This window comes from Drosophila mauritiana, chromosome 2L (genome assembly GCF_004382145.1).
Source record: "Drosophila mauritiana strain mau12 chromosome 2L, ASM438214v1, whole genome shotgun sequence".
Classification (NCBI taxonomy): domain Eukaryota; kingdom Metazoa; phylum Arthropoda; class Insecta; order Diptera; family Drosophilidae; genus Drosophila; species Drosophila mauritiana.
The window spans coordinates 4,453,972-4,477,135 of record NC_046667.1 but is presented as its reverse complement, the minus strand read 5'-3'; the positions used below and the strand labels follow the sequence as shown (position 1 = coordinate 4,477,135).

General features: G+C 47.5%; 1 protein-coding gene across 5 annotated transcripts in view; it reads left to right on the top strand.

Annotated features, from left to right (window-relative positions):
• LOC117150272 overlaps positions 1-23,164 on the top strand; it is a 94,211-nt gene that overhangs the window by 26,751 nt on the left and 44,296 nt on the right. For 2 of the 5 annotated variants that reach the window (XM_033317078.1, XM_033317077.1), the window contains exons 12-21: positions 634-11,421; positions 12,583-12,726; positions 12,785-12,862; positions 12,995-13,612; positions 13,910-14,131; positions 14,250-14,432; positions 14,688-15,173; positions 15,237-17,669; positions 17,736-18,359; positions 18,429-18,746. In XM_033317078.1, coding sequence (XP_033172969.1) covers positions 634-11,421; positions 12,583-12,726; positions 12,785-12,862; positions 12,995-13,612; positions 13,910-14,131; positions 14,250-14,432; positions 14,688-15,173; positions 15,237-17,669; positions 17,736-18,359; positions 18,429-18,746 — 15,894 coding nt within the window. Of the gene's footprint in view, positions 1-633; positions 11,422-12,582; positions 12,727-12,784; positions 12,863-12,994; positions 13,613-13,909; positions 14,132-14,249; positions 14,433-14,687; positions 15,174-15,236; positions 17,670-17,735; positions 18,360-18,428; positions 18,747-19,042; positions 19,367-19,564; positions 19,883-19,945; positions 20,279-20,344; positions 20,672-20,897; positions 21,216-21,603; positions 21,931-21,996; positions 22,321-22,519; positions 23,150-23,164 lie in introns of all 5 variants that reach the window. The other 3 variants (XM_033317082.1, XM_033317081.1, XM_033317079.1) reach the window with 3 other exon arrangements.

Below are 23,164 nucleotides of genomic sequence, written 5' to 3'. Positions count from 1 at the left end.
CTTTACGCTACAAGCACAGAGACTGGGCTAAAGCACTTAAATGAAAAGAGTTGTCCAAACATTGATCGGAACGATCGTTTGAAGCCACCAAAAATACCAATAACATGAAGACACAATTACAAGAAAACTCTTCAGAACATTCACACACGCTCATGCTCACAGTTATAATAATCAATTTATTAATCAAATGCCTCTTGAATATTTGTACTATGAAATTTTAACCTATGAATCTAAATAAACGGTAAAGAGATTTAATACTAATTAATACCAATCCAACACCAAAATGTAGCTAACTAATAGTAAAGGCGTTCGTTCCTAATTTGAAATTAATTAACCGTAAAATAGTTTATGAAGCTTCCGATATTTGTTTACAGTTGCAGTCGTACGCAAGAGAGTTAGATCCACACCTCCAAAAGTATATCCCTAGGTACACCCTTCTGTATATATAGTGCACCTTCCCTATTGTTGTAGCTTTACACTTTCTATCCTATATTTGGTATATATTTGTAAATATTTTAACGTATTTTTTTATTTCTTAAATCTTACACATTTATTTTGAAATATGTACAAAATACTCCGCTCGTATATCCCAAAATTATGTAAAAAAAAACCCCAAACCCTGAAATTTTGAAGCAGCTAAGCCAGGTGGCAACTGTACCTCAAACGAAGATTGCAGTCAAACGCACCAATGTGGATCGTCGGGAAAATGTATCGACCCCTGCCTCACTTCCTGTGCAGGCGGAGTTAAGTGTGTTGTATTAGCACATAGGGTTACTGTATGTACTTGTCCAGCCACCTTAACAAACAACACAGATTCGAACTGCACCTCGACAGACATAACAGTCGAGACTACAACGCAAACAATTGAACCGACAACGGACTTTATTAACGTAAAATACACTGTAATGCAATTGGCAAATCAAACTGAAATGAGAACCCGCTTTACCGATATAGAAGCCGAAAACGAAACAACAGGTCCTTACACAACCACAACTGAGTCCTACAAGACGACTAAGCAACTTTCTACTAACCCAGAAACAGAGGCACCCACAACTTTACCTTCAGTTACTCGACCATTTACTGATCAAACGACTGCATTTACAAGTGAAATTCCCACTATAAGACCAATCGAGGGATCCACTCCCAGACAATCACCTCTAGAAACCACTGTCGCATTAATTACCCCAGAATCCTCCACAAATGTGGAGATTGGTCCAACGCCAGGAAATGAACCAAAAAATACTACCACATCTGAGGCACCCACAACATTACCTTCAGACACCACTACTCGAACTTACTCAGAACAAACGACTGAATCTGCTAGAGACGTTCCAACCACCCGACCATTTGAGGCGTCTACACCCAGTCGAGCATCTCTGGAAACTACTGTTCCACCAATCACTTCAGAAACTACCACAATTGTTCCGATCGGTTCAACACGTGGGCAAGTGACAAGAGTTGAAGAATCTACACTTCCTTCAATGTCATTGGATAGAACTACTCCATCCGAAAGTCCTGAGACACCCACAACATTACCTTCAGACACCACTACTCGAACTTACTCAGAACAAACGACTGAATCTGCTAGAGACGTTCCAACCACCCGGCCATTTGAGGCTTCTACTCCCAGTCCAGCATCTCTGGAAACTACTGTTCCATCAGTAACTTCAGAAAACACCACAAATGTTCCGATCGGTTCAACACGTGGGCAAGTGACAAGTGTTGAAGAATCTACACTTCCTTCAATGTCAATGGATAGAACTACTCCATCCGAAAGTCCTGAGACACCCACAACATTACCTTCAGACACCACTATTCGAACTTACTCAGAACAAACGACTGAATCTGCTAGAGACGTTCCAACCACCCGGCCATTTGAGGCTTCTACTCCCAGTCGAGCATCTCTGGAAACTACTATTCCACCAATCACTTCAGAAACTACCACAAATGTTCCGATCGGTTCAACACGTGGGCAAGTGACAAGAGTTGAAGAATCTACACTTCCTTCAATGTCATTGGATAGAACTACTCCATCCGTAACTCCAGAGACACCCACAACATTACCTTCAGACACCACTACTCGAACTTACTCAGAACAAACGACTGAATCTGCTAGAGACGTTCCAACCACCCGGCCATTTGAGGCTTCTACTCCCAGTCCAGCATCTCTGGAAACTACTGTTCCATCAGTAACTTCAGAAACCACCACAAATGTTCCGATCGGTTCAACACGTGGGCAAGTGACAAGTGTTGAAGAATCTACACTTCCTTCAATGTCAATGGATAGAACTACTCCATCCGAAAGTCCTGAGACACCCACAACATTACCTTCAGACACCACTACTCGAACTTACTCCGAAAAAACGACTGAATCTGCTAGAGACGTTCCAACCACTCGGCCATTTGAGGCATCTACTCCCAGTCGAGCATCTCTGGAAACTACTATTCCACCAATCACTTCAGAAACTACCACAAATGTTCCGATCGGTTCAACACGTGGGCAAGTGACAAGAGTTGAAGAATCTACACTTCCTTCAATGTCATTGGATAGAACTACTCCATCCGTAACTCCAGAGACACCCACAACATTACCTTCAGACACCACTACTCGAACTTACTCAGAACAAACGACTGAATCAGCTAGAGACGTTCCAACCACCCGGCCATTTGAGGCTTCTACTCCCAGTCCAGCATCTCTGAAAACTACTGTTCCATCAGTAACTTCAGAAACCACCACAAATGTTCCGATCGGTTCAACACGTGGGCAAGTGACAAGTGTTGAAGAATCTACACTTCCTTCAATGTCAATGGATAGAACTACTCCATCCGAAAGTCCTGAGACACCCACAACATTACCTTCAGACACCACTACTCGAACTTACTCAGAACAAACGACTGAATCTGCTAGAGACGTTCCAACCACTCGGCCATTTGAGGCATCTACTCCCAGTCGAGTATCTCTGGAAACTACTATTCCACCAATCACTTCAGAAACTACCACAAATGTTCCGATCGGTTCAACACGTGGGCAAGTGACAAGAGTTGAAGAATCTACACTTCCTTCAATGTCATTGGATAGAACTACTCCATCCGTAACTCCAGAGACACCCACAACATTACCTTCAGACACCACTACTCGAACTTACTCAGAACAAACGACTGAATCTGCTAGAGACGTTCCAACCACCCGGCCATTTGAGGCTTCTACTCCCAGTCCAGCATCTCTGAAAACTACTGTTCCATCAGTAACTTCAGAAACCACCACAAATGTTCCGATCGGTTCAACACGTGGGCAAGTGACAAGTGTTGAAGAATCTACACTTCCTTCAATGTCAATGGATAGAACTACTCCATCCGAAAGTCCTGAGACACCCACAACATTACCTTCAGACACCACTACTCGAACTTACTCAGAACAAACGACTGAATCTGCTAGAGACGTTCCAACCACCCGGCCATTTGAGGCTTCTACTCCCAGTCCAGCATCTCTGGAAACTACTGTTCCATCAGTAACTTCAGAAACCACCACAAATGTTCCGATCGGTTCAACACGTGGGCAAGTGACAAGTGTTGAAGAATCTACACTTCCTTCAATGTCAATGGACAGAACTACTCCATCCGAAAGTCCTGAGACACCCACAACATTACGTTCAGACACCACTACTCGAACTTACTCAGAACAAACAACTGAATCTACTAGAGACGTTCCAACCACCCGGCCATTTGAGGCGTCTACACCCAGTCGAGCATCTCTGGAAACTACTGTTCCATCAGTAACTTCAGAAACCACCACAAATGTTCCGATCGGTTCAACACGTGGGCAAGTGACAAGAGTTGAAGAATCTACACTTCCTTCAATGTCATTGGATAGAACTACTCCATCCGAAAGTCCTGAGACACCCACAACATTACCTTCAGACACCACTACTCGAACTTACTCAGAACAAACAACTGAATCTACTAGAGACGTTCCAACCACCCGGCCATTTGAGGCGTCTACACCCAGTCGAGCATCTCTGGAAACTACTGTTCAGCCAATCACTTCAGAAACTACCAGGAATATTCCGATCGGTTCAACACGTGGGCAAGTGACAAGAGTTGAAGAATCTACACTTCCTTCAATGTCATTGGATAGAACTACTCCATCCGAAAGTCCTGAGACACCCACAACATTACCTTCAGACACCACTACTCGAACTTACTCAGAACAAACGACTGAATCTGCTAGAGACGTTCCAACCACCCGGCCATTTGAGGCTTCTACTCCCAGTCCAGCATCTCTGGAAACTACTGTTCCATCAGTAACTTCAGGAACCACCACAAATGTTCCGATCGGTTCAACACGTGGGCAAGTGACAAGTGTTGAAGAATCTACACTTCCTTCAATGTCAACGGATAGAACTACTCCATCCGAAAGTCCTGAGACACCCACAACATTACCTTCAGGCACCACGACTCGAACTTACTCAGAACAAACGACTGAATCTGCTAGAGACGTTCCAACCACCCGGCCATTTGAGGCTTCTACTCCCAGTCCAGCATCTCTGGAAACTACTGTTCCATCAGTAACTTCAGAAACCACCACAAATGTTCCGATCGGTTCAACACGTGGGCAAGTGACAAGTGTTGAAGAATCTACACTTCCTTCAATGTCAACGGATAGAACTACTCCATCCGAAAGTCCTGAGACACCCACAACATTACCTTCAGACACCACTACTCGAACTTACTCAGAACAAACGACTGAATCTGCTAGAGACGTTCCAACCACCCGGCCATTTGAGGCTTCTACTCCCAGTCCAGCATCTCTGGAAACTACTGTTCCATCAGTAACTTCAGAAACCACCACAAATGTTCCGATCGGTTCAACACGTGGGCAAGTGACAAGTGTTGAAGAATCTACACTTCCTTCAATGTCAATGGATAGAACTACTCCATCCGAAAGTCCTGAGACACCCACAACATTACCTTCAGACACCACTACTCGAACTTACTCAGAACAAACAACTGAATCTACTAGAGACGTTCCAACCACCCGGCCATTTGAGGCGTCTACACCCAGTCGAGCATCTCTGGAAACTACTGTTCCATCAGTAACTTCAGAAACCACCACAAATGTTCCGATCGGTTCAACACGTGGGCAAGTGACAAGAGTTGAAGAATCTACACTTCCTTCAATGTCATTGGATAGAACTACTCCATCCGAAAGTCCTGAGACACCCACAACATTACCTTCAGACACCACTACTCGAACTTATTCAGAACAAACAACTGAATCTACTAGAGACGTTCCAACCACCCGGCCATTTGAGGCGTCTACACCCAGTCGAGCATCTCTGGAAACTACTGTTCAGCCAATCACTTCAGAAACTACCAGGAATATTCCGATCGGTTCAACACGTGGGCAAGTGACAAGAGTTGAAGAATCTACACTTCCTTCAATGTCATTGGATAGAACTACTCCATCCGAAAGTCCTGAGACACCCACAACATTACCTTCAGACACCACTACTCGAACTTACTCAGAACAAACGACTGAATCTGCTAGAGACGTTCCAACCACCCGGCCATTTGAGGCTTCTACTCCCAGTCCAGCATCTCTGGAAACTACTGTTCCATCAGTAACTTCAGGAACCACCACAAATGTTCCGATCGGTTCAACACGTGGGCAAGTGACAAGTGTTGAAGAATCTACACTTCCTTCAATGTCAACGGATAGAACTACTCCATCCGAAAGTCCTGAGACACCCACAACATTACCTTCAGGCACCACGACTCGAACTTACTCAGAACAAACGACTGAATCTGCTAGAGACGTTCCAACCACCCGGCCATTTGAGGCTTCCACTCCCAGTCCAGCATCTCTGGAAACTACTGTTCCATCAGTAACTTCAGGAACCACCACAAATGTTCCGATCGGTTCAACACGTGGGCAAGTGACAAGTGTTGAAGAATCTACACTTCCTTCAATGTCAACGGATAGAACTACTCCATCCGAAAGTTCTGAGACACCCACAACATTACCTTCAGACACCACTACTCGAACTTACTCAGAACAAACAACTGAATCTACTAGAGACGTTCCAACCACCCGGCCATTTGAGGCGTCTACACCCAGTCGAGCATCTCTGGAAACTACTGTTCCACCAATCACTTCAGAAACTACCATAAATATTCAAATCGGTTCAACACGTGGGCAAGTGACAAGAGTTGAAGAATCTACACTTCCTTCAATGTCATTGGATAGAACTTCTCCATCCGTAACTCCAGAGACCCCCACAACATTACCTTCAGACACCACTACTCGAACTTACTCAGAACAAACGACTGAATCTACTAGAGACGTTCCAACCACCCGGCCATTTGAGGCATCTACTCCCAGTCGAGCATCTCTGGAAACTACTGTTCAGCCAATCACTTCAGAAACTACCAGAAATATTCCGATCGGTTCAACACGTGGGCAAGTGACAAGAGTTGAAGAATCTACACTTCCTTCAATGTCATTGGATAGAACTACTCCATCCGAAAGTCCTAAGACACCCACAACATTACCTTCAGACACCACTACTCGAACTTACTCAGAACAAACGACTGAATCTAGTAGAGACGTTCCAACCACCCGGCCATTTGAGGCATCTACTCCCAGTCGAGCATCTCTGGAAACTACTGTTCCACCAATCACTTCAGAAACTACCACAAATGTTCCAATCGGCTCAACACGTGGGCAAGTGACAAAAGTTGAAGAATCTACACTTCCTTCAATGTCAACGGATAGAACTACTCCATCCGAAAGTTCTGAGACACCCACAACATTACCTTCAGACACCACTACTCGAACTTACTCAGAACAAACGACTGAATCTACTAGAGACGTTCCAACCACCCGGCCATTTGAGGCATCTACTCCCAGTCGAGCATCTCTGGGAACTACTGTTCAGCCAATCACTTCAGAAACTACCAGAAATATTCCGATCGGTTCAACACGTGGGCAAGTGACAAGAGTTGAAGAATCTACACTTCCTTCAATGTCATTGGATAGAACTACTCCATCCGAAAGTCCTGAGACACCCACAACATTACCTTCAGACACCACTACTCGAACTTACTCAGAACAAACGACTGAATCTACTAGAGACGTTACAACCACCCGGCCATTTGAGGCATCTACTCCCAGTCCAGCATCTCTGGAAACTACTGTTCAGCCAATCACTTCAGAAACTACCAGGAATATTCCGATCGGTTCAACACGTGGGCAAGTGACAAGAGTTGAAGAATCTACACTTCCTTCAATGTCATTGGATAGAACTACTCCATCCGAAAGTCCTGAGACACCCACAACATTACCTTCAGACACCACGACTCGAACTTACTCAGAACAAACGACTGAATCTGCTAGAGACGTTCCAACCCCCCGGCCATTTGAGGCGTCTACACCCAGTCGAGCATCTCTGGAAACTACTGTTCCACCAATCACTTCAGAAACTACCAGAAATATTCAAATCGGTTCAACACGTGGGCAAGTGACAAGAGTTGAAGAATCTACACTTCCTTCAATGTCATTGGATAGAACTTCTCCATCCGTAACTCCAGAGACACCCACAACATTACCTTCAGACACCACTACTCGAACTTACTCAGAACAAACGACTGAATCTACTAGAGACGTTCCAACCACCCGGCCATTTGAGGCATCTACTCCCAGTCGAGCATCTCTGGAAACTACTGTTCAGCCAATCACTTCAGAAACTACCAGAAATATTCCGATCGGTTCAACACTTGGGCAAGTGACAAGAGTTGAAGAATCTACACTTCCTTCAATGTCATTGGACAGAACTACTCCATCCGAAAGTCCTGAGACACCCACAACATTACCTTCAGACACCACTACTCGAACTTACTCAGAACAAACGACTGAATCTACTAGAGACGTTCCAACCACCCGGCCATTTGAGGCATCTACTCCCAGTCGAGCATCTCTGGAAACTACTGTTCCATCAGTAACTTCAGAAACCACCACAAATGTTCCGATCGGTTCAACACGTGGGCAAGTGACAAGAGTTGAAGAATCTACACTTCCTTCAATGTCAACGGATAGAACTACTCCATCCGAAAGTCCTGAGACACCCACAACATTACCTTCAGGCACCACTACTCGAACTTACTCAGAACAAACAACTGAATCTACTAGAGACGTTCCAACCACCCGGCCATTTGAGGCTTCTACTTCCAGTCCAGCATCTCTGGAAACTACTGTTCCATCAGTAACTTCAGAGACCACCACAAATGTTCCGATCGGTTCAACACGTGGGCAAGTGACAAGTGTTGAAGAATCTACACTTCCTTCAATGTCAACGGATAGAACTACTCCATCCGAAAGTCCTGAGACACCCACAAGATTACCTTCAGACACCACTACTCGAACTTACTCAGAACAAACAACTGAATCTACTAGAGACGTTCCAACCACCCGGCCATTTGAGGCTTCTACTCCCAGTCCAGCATCTCTGGAAACTACTGTTCCATCAGTAACTTCAGAAACCACCACAAATGTTCCGATCGGTTCAACACGTGGGCAAGTGACAAGTGTTGAAGAATCTACACTTCCTTCAATGTCAACGGATAGAACTACTCCATCCGAAAGTCCTGAGACACCCACAAGATTACCTTCAGGCACCACTACTCGAACTTACTCAGAACAAACGACTGAATCTGCTAGAGACGTTCCAACCACCCGGCCATTTGAGGCTTCTACTCCCAGTCCAGCATCTCTGGAAACTACTGTTCCATCAGTAACTTCAGAAATCACCACAAATATTCCGATCGGTTCAACACGTGGGCAAGTGACAAGAGTTGAAGAATCTACACTTCCTTCAATGTCAACGGATAGAACTACTCCATCCGAAAGTCCTGAGACACCCACAACATTACCTTCAGACACCACTACTCGAACATACTCAGAACAAACAACTGAATCTACTAGAGACGTTCCAACCACCCGGCCATTTGAGGCTTCTACTCCCAGTCCAGCATCTCTGGAAACTACTGTTCCATCAGTAACTTCAGAAACCACCACAAATGTTCCGATCGGTTCAACACGTGGGCAAGTGACAAGTGTTGAAGAATCTACACTTCCTTCAATGTCAACGGATAGAACTACTCCATCCGAAAGTCCTGAGACACCCACAAGATTACCTTCAGGCACCACTACTCGAACTTACTCAGAACAAACGACTGAATCTGCTAGAGACGTTCCAACCACCCGGCCATTTGAGGCTTCTACTCCCAGTCCAGCATCTCTGGAAACTACTGTTCCATCAGTAACTTCAGAAACCACCACAAATGTTCCGATCGGTTCAACACGTGGGCAAGTGACAAGTGTTGAAGAATCTACACTTCCTTCAATGTCAACGGATAGAACTACTCCATCCGAAAGTCCTGAGACACCCACAAGATTACCTTCAGGCACCACTACTCGAACTTACTCAGAACAAACGACTGAATCTGCTAGAGACGTTCCAACCACCCGGCCATTTGATGCTTCTACTCCCAGTCCAGCATCTCTGGAAACTACTGTTCCATCAGTAACTTCAGAAATCACCACAAATATTCCGATCGGTTCAACACGTGGGCAAGTGACAAGTGTTGAAGAATCTACACTTCCTTCAATGTCAACGGATAGAGCTACTCCATCCGAAAGTCCTGAGACACCCACAACATTACCTTCAGACACCACTACTCGAACTTACTCAGAACAAACAACTGAATCTGCTAGAGACGTTCCAACCACCCGGCCATTTGAGGCTTCTACTCCCAGTCCAGCATCTCTGGAAACTACTGTTCCATCAGTAACTTCAGTAACCACCACAAATGTTCCGATCGGTTCAACACGTGGGCAAGTGACAAGTGTTGAAGAATCTACACTTCCTTCAATGTCAACGGATAGAACTACTCCATCCGAAAGTCCTGAGACACCCACAACATTACCTTCAGACACCACTACTCGAACTTACTCAGAACAAACAACTGAATCTGCTAGAGACGTTCCAACCACCCGGCCATTTGAGGCTTCTACTCCCAGTCCAGCATCTCTGGAAACTACTGTTCCATCAGTAACTTCAGAGACCACCACAAATGTTCCGATCGGTTCAACACGTGGGCAAGTGACAAGTGTTGAAGAATTTACACTTCCTTCAATGTCAACGGATAGAACTACTCCATCCGAAAGTCCTGAGACACCCACAACATTACCTTCAGACACCACTACTCGAACTTACTCAGAACAAACAACTGAATCTGCTAGAGACGTTCCAACCACCCGGCCATTTGAGGCTTCTACTCCCAGTCCAGCCTCTCTGGAAACTACTGTTCCATCAGTAACTTCAGAAACCACCACAAATGTTCCGATCGGTTCAACACGTGGGCAAGTGACAAGTGTTGAAGAATCTACACTTCCTTCAATGTCAACGGATAGAACTACTCCATCCGAAAGTCATGAGACACCCACAACATTACCTTCAGACACCACTACTCGAACTTACTCAGAACAAACAACTGAATCTACTAGAGACGTTCCAACCACCCGGCCATTTGAGGCATCTACTCCCAGTCGAGCATCTCTGGAAACTACTGTTCCACCAATCACTTCAGAAGCTACTACAAATGTTCCGATCGGTTCAACACGTGGACAAGTGACAGAACAGACTACCACAGCTCCTAGCGAAGTCAGAACAACTGAAACTATAGTGGAATCTACTCTTCCTGCAGTTTTACCCAATACAACTATTCCATCCACAGGAGTACCTTTAGAGTCAACTACTCGACTGTATACTGACCAAACAGTTCCACTTGGATCAACGGACAGAACAATTTCATCCGAGAGACCGGATGAAAGCACTAGATTAACCAGTGAAGAATCAACAGAAACTACTAGGGCAGTACCAACTGTGAGCCCAGGGGACACGACCGTTCCTTCATTAACCGCAGAAACAACCAAAACTACTTCTGGTGGTACACCACGAGGACAAGTGACAGAACGGACTACCAAATCTGTCAGCGAATTAACGACTGGACGCCCAAGGGACGAAGTGACGGAACGTACTATGCCAAGTAATATTCCGTCAACTACGACTGTTTTACCCGTTTTCAGCAATTCGGAACCCGTTTCGGATAATTTGCCAACTACGATAAGCATTACAGTGACAGATAGCCCAACGACAGTACCTGTACCGACTTGTAAAACAGACTATGACTGCTTGGACGATCAGACCTGTATTGGCGGACAGTGCATATCGCCCTGTGAATACTTCAGTAATCTCTGCACTGTGCAGAATCTGACCATTTGTCGTACATTGAACCACACCACAAAGTGCTACTGTGATACCGACGATGATGTAAATAGACCCGATTGCTCTATGAAAGCAGGTAACTAAAGTTGTGTATATAAGTTGTAAGTCTTGTTATCGAATCATAATGAATGAATTGCAAGGAACCACAGGGTTGCGGTTACTCCTGGCATCGTGGCATAGCCGACTACTTTCAACGCCAATCACATAGCTGGCCAATCGTAGTGACTACTTCAGTTTGATGTCATGATATCTTTCTCCTCTCTCGGATTTCCAGCCATTATCCTTCTTGTGGCACATATATATGTATGACCACCCATTCAAATAGTGCGGGCACCTTGCATGCAATCATTTGGATTACTTCCCGCAATTCCCGTGTGTTTTTCGTTCTCGAATTTCTAAATTCATATGTCTCTGTTTCCCCTCTCCTTATTGCTTCTCCGGCTATACTCCGTCGAAGACCCGCACCTTCACCCACCGATCTCCACACCACGAGCAGCACAAGAGATGTTTGAACTCCGTGTGTCCACCAAAAAAGCTTTTGATCGAATGCTTGTCCCTTGGAGTTCGATCTGTACTGCTGTCGTTTGCATGTCGATATATATGTTGCAATGTTTTTCGTTCATGTTAGTTGCCTGCTTTTTGTCTGCCTGAATGCCTGCTGCAAGAATCATCACCAAATCCTCAGCCATTTTCCACCCCACTTTGAATGTTTCTCGTTGCGTCTTCGAATGATCTCAACTCGCATGTTTTCTACATATCTCAGCGCGACACCTTCCAAATGTGTTCAAATCTGTGTTGATTTTGTTGTATTTAGTGCATACTCGTATTCGTTGTTCATGCATCGTAAGTGTAATAGTTTTAAGTGTAATAAGTTGCATGCGGTTTATGGGTAACTAAGTATAAAACCCTAGCACTAACTCACTTAACGCTTTTGCATGTGTATATGTTGTTTTACGCAACTGCTTGAAACTAAACTATATTTAACCGTAGCTAAAGCCTGCTAAATATTATTAAATAGCTTGACTCTGGAGTTAAAAAGTTAGAGTATATAAATTTTACTAACTGCATTGAAAAATTAATGAAAAAGAAACTACCTACCGAACAGGATTCTTGACCTAAAGCGAATGACTTTAATTATAACGACCTTATATCCACGCACGATAGTGCTTAGATAAAAACACAATCTTTTTTACCCCAACTAATGCCATAATGTCCTTTGCTTTGAACGCATGAACAGAGATTGGATGCGCATCGAGTGATGAGTGCCCGTCCCAGCAGGCGTGCATTAATGCTCTTTGTGTGGATCCTTGCACCTTTAACAATCCCTGCAGCCGTAATGAAGATTGCCGAGTTTTCAACCACCAGCCATTGTGCTCAGCCGGTGAGTATTCATAAAAAATGAATAACTGGCTCAAATTATTAATGTTCTAATCCCGCAGAGCATGGTCGCACGCCTGGATGCGAGCATTGTCCACCAGGCGCGAACTGCGATCCAACAACCGGTGCTTGTATAAAGGGTAAGTTCTACTGTCAGTCCTTCTCCTTAATCAACCTAAAACTCTTAGCTCTAAGTGTAAATACAATGTGTACATATTCTAATTTAAAATTAACCTCCCGTTACACCCGTGTAAATACATCTCTCTCCTTAGCTAATGTAACAATAACAACTATTACTACCAAGAACTCCACATCTACCAAGATACCAACGAAACCAAGAACAACAGCTAACCCAAACACAGGCGTCAAAACGACGCCGACAACCACAAGGGTCACCACAAGAAATACCACCACGACCACAACCACTACTACCACTTCCTCTACTAGCACTGAATCGAGCACAATCACAAGCGCTACTAACCAGACCAGTAAGAACCAAAAACCAGACACTGAAAGCACCACCTCCCACACCGATGCCACGAGGCGGTATCGCGATGGTGAGAACAATATCACCGATACTCCGACACCGAGGCCCACGATCCAGACTACCACGCTGCGAGGCGAAGGTGTCATGGGTGACAGTCAGAGGCGGTCCACTACGACGCCCAAAATGAAGACCACCCGGCTGGATACTTCCAACGAGGTACCAGATACCACATCGCCGTGGCCGATAGAGCTTCCCACCACGGAGGGCACCACCACGGAAGTCTACAACACAATGATTGCCCCGGTGGTCAACACCACTGACACCTCATTAATTAACCCATGTACAGTAGATACTAATTGTGCCCCTAACGAGCACTGCAAGCTGGGCCATTGCCGTAAAAAAGGTATATTCAGTTTATATGTGAAATGCACGCCACTTTGGGATTCCATCCTATTAATTGGCTAAATAACAAGTCATTTTAATTGGAACAAATCCATTTCCCAAAGTGGCACTAATACTATTTAATTGTACATAAACTCGTATGTATAGGGCTATGTTCTGGCATTACAAACTAATTTTGTTGTAAAAATTGTACATATTTAGGATAGCCCTTGTACATATTTGGGGTAAATTTAGCTAAAAATGAAATCACCATCATTTAATTAACTATTAAACTCACTAAATCCTTTCTAACAAGTAGAACCGCCGGGTTCACCGAAAACACCCGAACCCTGTCAATCTAACAACGACTGCATTGAGAGCGAGGCCTGTTACATGGGTCTGTGCCAGGATCCTTGTGAGTTTGCCAAGATCTGTGCCGCGACTGCCAAGTGCACGGCCAAGAGTCATCGACCAGTGTGCACCTGTCCGCAGGGCCATGAGGGCAATCCGATGGTCAAATGTGTAACCACTCAAACCTCAAGTAAGGCACTAATCAATTAATCAACAACTTTCATTTAATGCATTGGATACACTACCAATAATTGACCATAAGGACTCTTCTTTTCCTATCTGATTAACAATATTTAACCAACTTGCAGTTGAATGCACCGACGATTCGGACTGCGGTGTCACGGAAGCGTGCATCAACCAACTTTGCCAGCATCCTTGCGATGTCCACGATCCTTGCGCGACCAATGCTGTTTGCATCAACAGCAACCACGCAGCTGACTGCAGTTGTGCGGATGGCTTCCAGGGCAATGGATTTGTTGGCTGTCAGCCAGGTTAGTATACCCTTGATCAACACGAAGACGCACCTCTGTTGTCCTTCAAGAAATCTCCTGCTAATGTGTCACCATGTCTCGTTTCTAAAAATCTCTCTCTTTCATACACTGTACAAATCCCCGTACACCACGACACATGTATAAAACTTGTACCGCCCCGACACCTACTCAACTCTAAAAACCAACCAACAAAAAATATATAAATACACCCACCGATCCAACCGAATCGCACCGTTATCCTAACCAAAACCACAGCACGTTCTCATGTCTGCCAATACAACGAGGACTGTCCACCGACGAAGCTCTGCGATCGCCTGAACCGCCGCTGCATCAGTCCCTGCCAAGAGGACTCTTGCGGCGAGAATGCCGAGTGCATACCCGTGAACCATGGCACTGACTGCCGCTGCCTGCCCGGATTCCTGGGCAATGCCTACGTGCAGTGTCTTCCTAGCCAGGGATGCCGCTCCGATTCCGAATGCGATTCGAGTCAGGCCTGCATCAACGGAAAGTGTTCATCGCCCTGCCAGTGTGGAGCCTATGCCCTCTGCGATGTGGTTAATCATCGTGGTGTTTGCAAGTGCCCTCCAGGCTACAACGGAAATCCCCAGGTGGGCTGCAGTCCGCCTCAAGATCCATGCGACCCCAATCCATGTGGCTTAAATGCCTTGTGCGAACTGGACAATGGCAACCCCATCTGCTACTGCCCGAAGGGTCTTACCGGAAATCCGTTCAAAAATTGCAGTGAGTATTATCTTTATTACAAAAGATTTCTAAAAGTTAAAACTTACTTTAACCATGATTTAGTTCCTGAGGGAGATGAGTGCACACCGAATCCCTGTGGTCCCAACTCTGGATGTCGTCGGGTAGGTGGAAACCCGGTGTGCTTCTGCCTACCGGAATATGAGGGTCAACCACCGTCGATTCCTTGTGAGCTACCTTCGAATCCCTGCGATCCATCGCCTTGCGGACCGAATACTCAATGCTCTGTGCTCAGCAACGGTTTCTCCAAGTGCACCTGTCTGCCGAACTATGTGGAGAGTCCGAACACCATCCGTGGATGTGTTGAACCCATTAACCCGTGTGACCCGAACCCTTGTGGAACTGGTGCAATCTGCGATTCATCACGTCAGCCCGTGTGTTACTGTCCGGACAACAAGATTGGCAATCCTTTCAGGCTATGCGACAAACCTGCAGTTACTATTGAACTTTGCCAGCCAGGACCATGTGGCCGAAACGCCGAGTGCTATGTGGCTGGAAATCGAGAGGAGTGCTACTGCCGCTCAGGATATGTGGGAGATGCCTACCAGGGATGCCGTGAACCGAGTCGCACCGTTTGCGACCCCAATCCTTGTGGACCCAATGCCAACTGCGTTGTGGCTGGCGACGGACAAACGGCATGCGTTTGTCCTGACGGTTTGTCAGGAGATCCCACGTCCGTTATTGGCTGCCATGGCTACGAATGCCAGGTGGATGCCGATTGTCCGAACAGCAAGGCCTGCATGGGCTACCGCTGCTACGATCCCTGTCCAGGAGCATGTGGCCAAGGCGCTCACTGCCAAGTGGAGGAACATCACCCAGTTTGTTCTTGTAACTCCGGTTTGACTGGCAACCCCGGAATTCGCTGCTATGCTTTGGACCATCCTAAGACGAATCCTTGCGTTCCAAGCCCTTGTGGCCGAAACAGCGAGTGCAAGTTGCTGAATAACCGCGCTGTTTGTTCATGCATCCCAGGTTACTTGGGCGATCCTCAATCGGGATGCCAGCCTGAGTGCGACATTAACTCGGATTGTGGTGATACCTTGTCTTGCATTAACCACAAGTGCGTGGATCCCTGTGCCGGAGCGATCTGTGGAATTAATGCCATCTGTAATGTGCGCCAGCATACGCCAGTATGTCTTTGCCTAGACGGCTTCGTCGGCGACGCCTTTTTGCAGTGCGTTCCTATTGGAATACTGAAGAACGTTTCTCGGGATCCTTGCGCACCGTCGCCCTGTGGACCTCACGACGTTTGTTCAGTGTATGGTGATGGAGTGGCCCTTTGTGATCCCTGCTTTGGACCTAATGCCCAGCAGAATCCCCGTTGCCGACCCGAGTGCGTGGGCAATTCGGATTGTCCGTTTGATCGCGCCTGTTTGGGCCAGCGTTGTCTGGATCCCTGTCCCGGATCCTGTGGCCGGAATGCTATATGTAATGTCTACGAGCATAACCCCGTATGCGCTTGTCCCACAGGACTATTTGGTAATCCGTACGAACAGTGCACAACTAAGTCGGTGGTCGAGACGCCACCACAACCCAGCTGCGCTAAGCTCCATTGCGGTGCCAATGCGGAATGCAAGCGTCAGCACAGCGGTCTGGCCTGCGTCTGTCGTAAGGGTTACTTCGGAGACCCACATATTGGCTGTCGACCAGAATGTGTTCTTAACAGTGACTGCCCCGCTGAAAAGGCTTGCTTGAACTCAAAGTGCGTGGAAGCGTGTACAGGAGTGTGTGGCGTTAATGCCGTTTGCCGTGTGGTTAACCATGCGCCAGTTTGCATATGTGCCGAGGGATATAGTGGAGACGCCTCTATTGCCTGCAATCCATTCTACCTGCCACCTCCAGAGCGACCTCATCCGTGTGAGCCATCGCCATGCGGACCAAACTCCCGATGCAAGGCCACCCCTGATGGCTATGCAGCCTGTTCCTGCCTGCCGAACTTCAAAGGAGCTCCACCAGTCTGTCAGCCAGAGTGTGTGGTTAGCTCGGAGTGTGCTCCCAACCAGGCATGTCTGAATCAGAGGTGCGCAGATCCATGCCCAGGCATTTGCGGTGGTGGAGCTCGCTGCGAAGTGTTGAACCATAACCCCATCTGCTCCTGTGAAGCCAACTTCGAGGGTGATCCGTTTGTGGCGTGCTCACCCATTCAGGATCCAGGTCGCGACATCCCTGTGCCAAAGAACCCGTGCGTGCCATCTCCTTGCGGACCCAACTCCATATGCCAGATTAAGCAAAACCGACCAGTCTGCTCCTGTGTGGCCAACTATATCGGCAGCCCGCCGTATTGCCGACCGGAGTGCACGCTGAGCAGTGAGTGCCCATCGGACAAGGCCTGCATCAACGAAAAGTGCCAGAATCCGTGTGCCAACGTATGTGGACACAATGCCCGTTGTACGGTCATCGCCCACTCCGCCCACTGCAGTTGCGACGAGGACTACGAGGGAGATGCCTTCATTGGTTGCTCTAAAAAGATTACAGAAAGTAAGTATTTATGTCCCTACTAAAGTACACATTATTCATATATTTCTTTATTATACTCCCATTTAGGGCCCGGTGATCACATTGATCCATGCTACCCTAACCCATGTGCCGAGAACGCTGTTTGCACGCCTTACAATAATGCCGCGCGCTGTACCTGCATTGAGCCCTACAATGGCGATCCTTACAGTACCGGATGTCGACCGGAATGTATCTACAGCTCTGAGTGCCCCTCATCACTGGCCTGTATCAAGCAGCACTGTCGCGATCCTTGCACGGCTGCTTGTGGAGCGAATGCCGAATGTACGGTGGTCAACCACTTGCCCTCTTGCAGTTGCTCCAGAGGATTTGAGGGTAATCCGTTTGACGGATGCAAGCGGGTGGTCGTTGTCCGACCCGAAACCGTGTGCGAGCCCAATCCTTGTGGGCCGAACAGCATTTGTCGCTCTGTAGAGGGACATCCCACGTGCAGTTGCCAAGTCGGTTACTTCGGAGCTCCGCCGCAGTGCAGACCCGAATGTGTGGTCAGCTCGGAGTGTGCGCAGCATTTGGCCTGCATAAACCAAAAGTGTATGGATCCATGTGTGGGCACATGTGGATTCAACGCTAAATGTCAAGTCAACAACCACAACCCTATTTGCTCCTGTCCAGCCAACTATGAGGGAAATCCATTTGAGCAATGTGTGCCCAAACGTAAGTATCAATATTCCTTTAAGTTTAAATGAAAAATTATGTATTTAATTTATTTCGAAACTTTTGCAGCTGCAGAACCACATCGCAACGTGGATCCTTGCCTGCCCAGCCCATGCGGTTCCAATTCCATTTGTCGAAATGTGAACAATAGGGCAGAGTGCTCTTGTGCCCCAGGAATGTTTGGAGCACCACCTAATTGTCGACCAGAATGTGTGATTAACCAGGATTGCCCATCAAATCGAGCTTGTATACGGCAGCGGTGCGAGGATCCTTGCATTGGCATTTGCGGCTTCAATGCCGTGTGCTCCACGCAGAACCACCAGCCCAAGTGCAGTTGCATTGAAAGCTTTGAGGGTGATCCGTACACCGCCTGCAGAATGCGTGAGAGTGAGTACAGAACCTTTGACTATTTGCTATCCTTTCCAAGAGCACCGATATGTGCTCCAGGCTCGCCCTTAATGTTAAATGTTTCTTTCAGTGGTGCTCTAGAAGTATTGGTATTATGGTGTACATTTTATGCATGTTCCTCGTATTGTGTACATATTTATGGTCTTCATCTATGTATCTATCTACCTATTTTATTATTACCTCATTTATTATTACTTAGTCTTAAGCCTATTATGTTTGTACAATCGTCTGTATGCATCCGCATTGCCTGCTTGCTATTTTCATGACCATGACAGTCGTGGTGCTAGACCCACCCACCGATCCATGCTACCCATCGCCATGTGGTGCGAATGCCATTTGTCGCGTGCGCAACGGAGCCGGCTCCTGTTCCTGCATCCAAAATTATTTCGGTGATCCCTATATCAACTGCCGCCCTGAGTGCGTCCAGAATAGCGATTGTCCCAATAACCGTGCCTGTATAAACATGAAGTGCCGCGATCCCTGCGCCAATGCCTGTGGATTTAATGCCATTTGCCGGGTGGCTCATCATCAGCCCGTCTGCAGTTGTGAACCCCACTTCACAGGCAATCCACTGCGCGCATGCGTCGAGAGGCCTTCAAGTATGACTTTGTCCTGGGATGGGCCGACCTGTTTGGAAAGCCAATCATATACAACTCGGATTACTTACAATTTTGCCTAAATTAAAGTTTTTCGATCTAATTCTTTGATGTCAGATTTGTCATCCAAACAATTCGGCCCAACTCGTTATACACCCTATAGATCAGATGTATTGACCTAACTCCTACTTCCTCACATAGATATGTACCTACCCTTGCCCAAAGACCCTTGTAGACCGTCGCCTTGTGGCCTGTTCAGCTCTTGCCATGTAGTTGGGGATCGTCCTGTGTGTGCCTGTTTGCCAGACTACATGGGTGCTCCGCCCAACTGCAAGCCCGAGTGTATGACCAGTGCCGAGTGTCCTTCGGATAGGGCGTGTATAAACCAGCGCTGCAAAGATCCTTGTCCCGGAACATGTGGCTACAATGCCCGCTGTCGCTGCACGAATCATTCGCCAATATGCAGTTGCTACGATGGTTACACTGGTGATCCGTTCCACCAGTGCGTTCCTGAAAGAAGTAGGTTTCCTGTAGAAAGAATAAGCCTAATATAGGTTCTAACTGAGGTTATCGTAATTGTAGAACCACCACCAATAGCTGATCCCATTGTTCCGCCCAATCCTTGTGTGCCATCACCTTGTGGACCCAACTCTCAGTGCCAGGTTTCAAGCAGTGGAGCAGTGTGCTCCTGCGTAACCAATTACATAGGACGACCACCTGGTTGTCGGCCAGAGTGCAGCATCAATTCCGAGTGTCCGGCCAGAATGGCCTGCATCAATGCTCGTTGTGCCGATCCGTGCATCGGATCATGTGGAAATAACGCACTCTGCCATGTCAGCCTGCATGCGCCGGTGTGCATGTGTGAGCCCGGATATTCCGGCGATCCGTTCTCCGGCTGCTACAAGATTATTGAGAGTAGGTTCTTGTGAGGGTTTTTTGAGTCGATAGATACTTATTCCCGTGCTTGCCCCGTCTATACAGCCCCGATTGAGGTAATCCAACCGTGCCGCCCCAGCCCTTGCGGCTTAAATGCCCTTTGTGAGGAGCGGAATCAAGCCGCCGCCTGCAAGTGTCTTCCGGAATACTTTGGGGATCCTTATGTCGAGTGTCGCCCCGAGTGCGTCATCAACTCGGACTGTCCCAGGTCGCGAGCATGCGTCAATCAAAAGTGCGTGGATCCCTGTCCGGGAATGTGTGGTCACAACGCTCTGTGCGCCGTCTTCAACCACGCACCTAACTGCGAGTGTCTTCCTGGTTACACGGGCAACCCCATCGTTGGTTGTCACATAGTCCCTGAAAGTCCGCGCTGTAAGATCTCAATCCATCGTATTAGCAGTGATGGATGTACCTAGGTAGATAGTCGGTCTCAAACGATTACCTAAAATTTAGCTGCTTAAAATACCCATCTTTCGTTACCATAGTTTTTGATATGGCCTTTCCAAAACATCCACTCTACCATGGTATCCATTCCGTCACTGCAACGTAGGCCCTCAGTTAGGCTTTTCAATAATTGTTGCTTTTACCACGCCTGTAGATCCCGACCCAATAGTGCCTGAAAACCCTTGCCAACCCTCGCCATGTGGCCTCTACAGCAACTGTCGTCCGGTCAATGGCCACGCAGTCTGCTCCTGTGTGCCCAGCTACATCGGCTCTCCTCCCAACTGCCGGCCCGAGTGCATGAGCAGCTCGGAGTGCGCGCAGGACAAGTCGTGCCTTAACGAGCGCTGCAAGGATCCCTGCCCAGGCACCTGCGGCAATAACGCGCTCTGTCGCGTAGTCAACCACAACCCCATCTGCTCCTGCAGTCCCGGCTTCAGCGGTGATCCCTTCGTGCGCTGCTTCCCACAAGAGAGTAAGCATCGGCAAGAAGTCAGCGAAAACGTAGCTTCGGCCAGCCGGAGATTTAAATTCCCCTGCAGAGTTATTTCTCTAAATTAATGAAAGCGCTTAGATTGCCCTTTTATCCGTAATTCTTCTGCAATCAACTAGATACTCAATTGAGATTGTACAACTCAACTGCAGGGGTTTTTAAGCCAACTATTCACCGAATCATTTCGTCATCCAAGAGTGCTTTGTTCACTCGATCCATTTCATCACTGCTTGACATTATTCACATTCTATATATATATATCTTTTCCATTATGTTTATTTCTTTTATATGTACTCTATGTATGGCTTATTTTGGTGCATGATGATTATCGTACTTGGTGTAATGTTATGGTTATAAATGGTGAAAGTAGAGCGGCCGCCCATTACCCATGACCGCATCGATCCGTGCGTACCCTCGCCATGTGGGCCCAACTCAGAGTGCCGGGTGTCGGCCGCCAATGAGCAGGCTGTCTGCTCATGCTTGCAGCATTACGTGGGTAGGGCGCCAAATTGCCGGCCGGAGTGTACATCCAATTCCGAGTGCCCCGGCAATTTGGCCTGCATTAATCTGCGCTGCCGGGATCCGTGTGTCGGTACCTGCGGCATACAGACCACTTGCCTTGTAAATAATCATAGACCCATTTGCCGCTGCATTGACGGTTATGCAGGCGATCCATTCTCAGAGTGTAGTCCAAAGAGTAAGGGTTCCGAAAGCGTCGGTATCCAGACACATATTAAACCGTTGACCTTTCCCCCATCCCTAGTCAATGTCCCAGTGGAAGTGGCACAGCCCTGCAACCCGAGTCCATGCGGCGCCAATGCTGTGTGCAAAGAGCGCAATGGAGTCGGTTCCTGCTCCTGCCTACCGGAGTATAATGGAGACCCGTACACAGAGTGCCGCCCAGAGTGCGTGCTGAATAGTGACTGCTCGAAGAACCGCGCCTGCCTCAACAACAAGTGCCGCGATCCCTGTCCGGGAGTCTGTGGCGTCTCTGCCGAGTGCCACGTGATCAACCATGCCCCCAGCTGCAGTTGTCCTTCCGGTTTCACTGGCAATCCCTCGCAATTTTGTCGGGAGATACCAAGATGTAGGAACTACTTTCACGTTGGGTGGGTCGAATTTTAAGGAAACTTTCTGATTGTAGTTTCCAAAAAAGTATCTTAGCAGAATATTTTGATCATAACGTGCGTGTAAGCACTGAAAATATTGAGTTTCCTTAAAAATTGGCCCACTCTTAGTGTCCCCCATTGCTCAAACAGGCTTAATAACGATCACCCTGATTTTAGTGCCCGCTCCCGTTGAACCATGTCGTCCTTCGCCCTGCGGCCCTTACAGCCAGTGCCGCGAGGTCAACGGACATGCGGTCTGCTCCTGCGTTACCAATTATATTGGCACACCGCCCGCTTGTCGTCCGGAGTGCTCGGTTAGCTCCGAATGCGCTCAGGACAGGGCATGTGTGAACCAGCGCTGTGCGGACCCATGTCCTGGTACCTGTGGCAATGAGGCTATCTGCAAAGTGACAAACCACAACCCAATCTGCTCCTGCCCAGCCGGCTACAGCGGCGATCCATTCGTTCGCTGTGCGCCGTGGCAGGAGGAACCGGAGCAACCCAAGTCCAATGAAAATCCCTGTGTACCCAGTCCCTGTGGACGCAATTCCCAGTGTCGTGTCGTGGGCGAGACGGGCGTGTGCTCCTGCCTGCCTAATTTCGTGGGCAGGGCGCCAAATTGCCGCCCAGAGTGCACTATCAACACAGAGTGTGCTGCCAACCTGGCATGCATCAATGAGCGCTGCCAGGATCCCTGTCCGGGATCGTGTGGCTTTAATGCTTTCTGTAGTGTTGTAAACCACTCGCCTATCTGCACCTGCGACTCTGGTTACACAGGTGACCCATTCGCCGGCTGTAACCCACAACGTAAGCTTTAGCTCA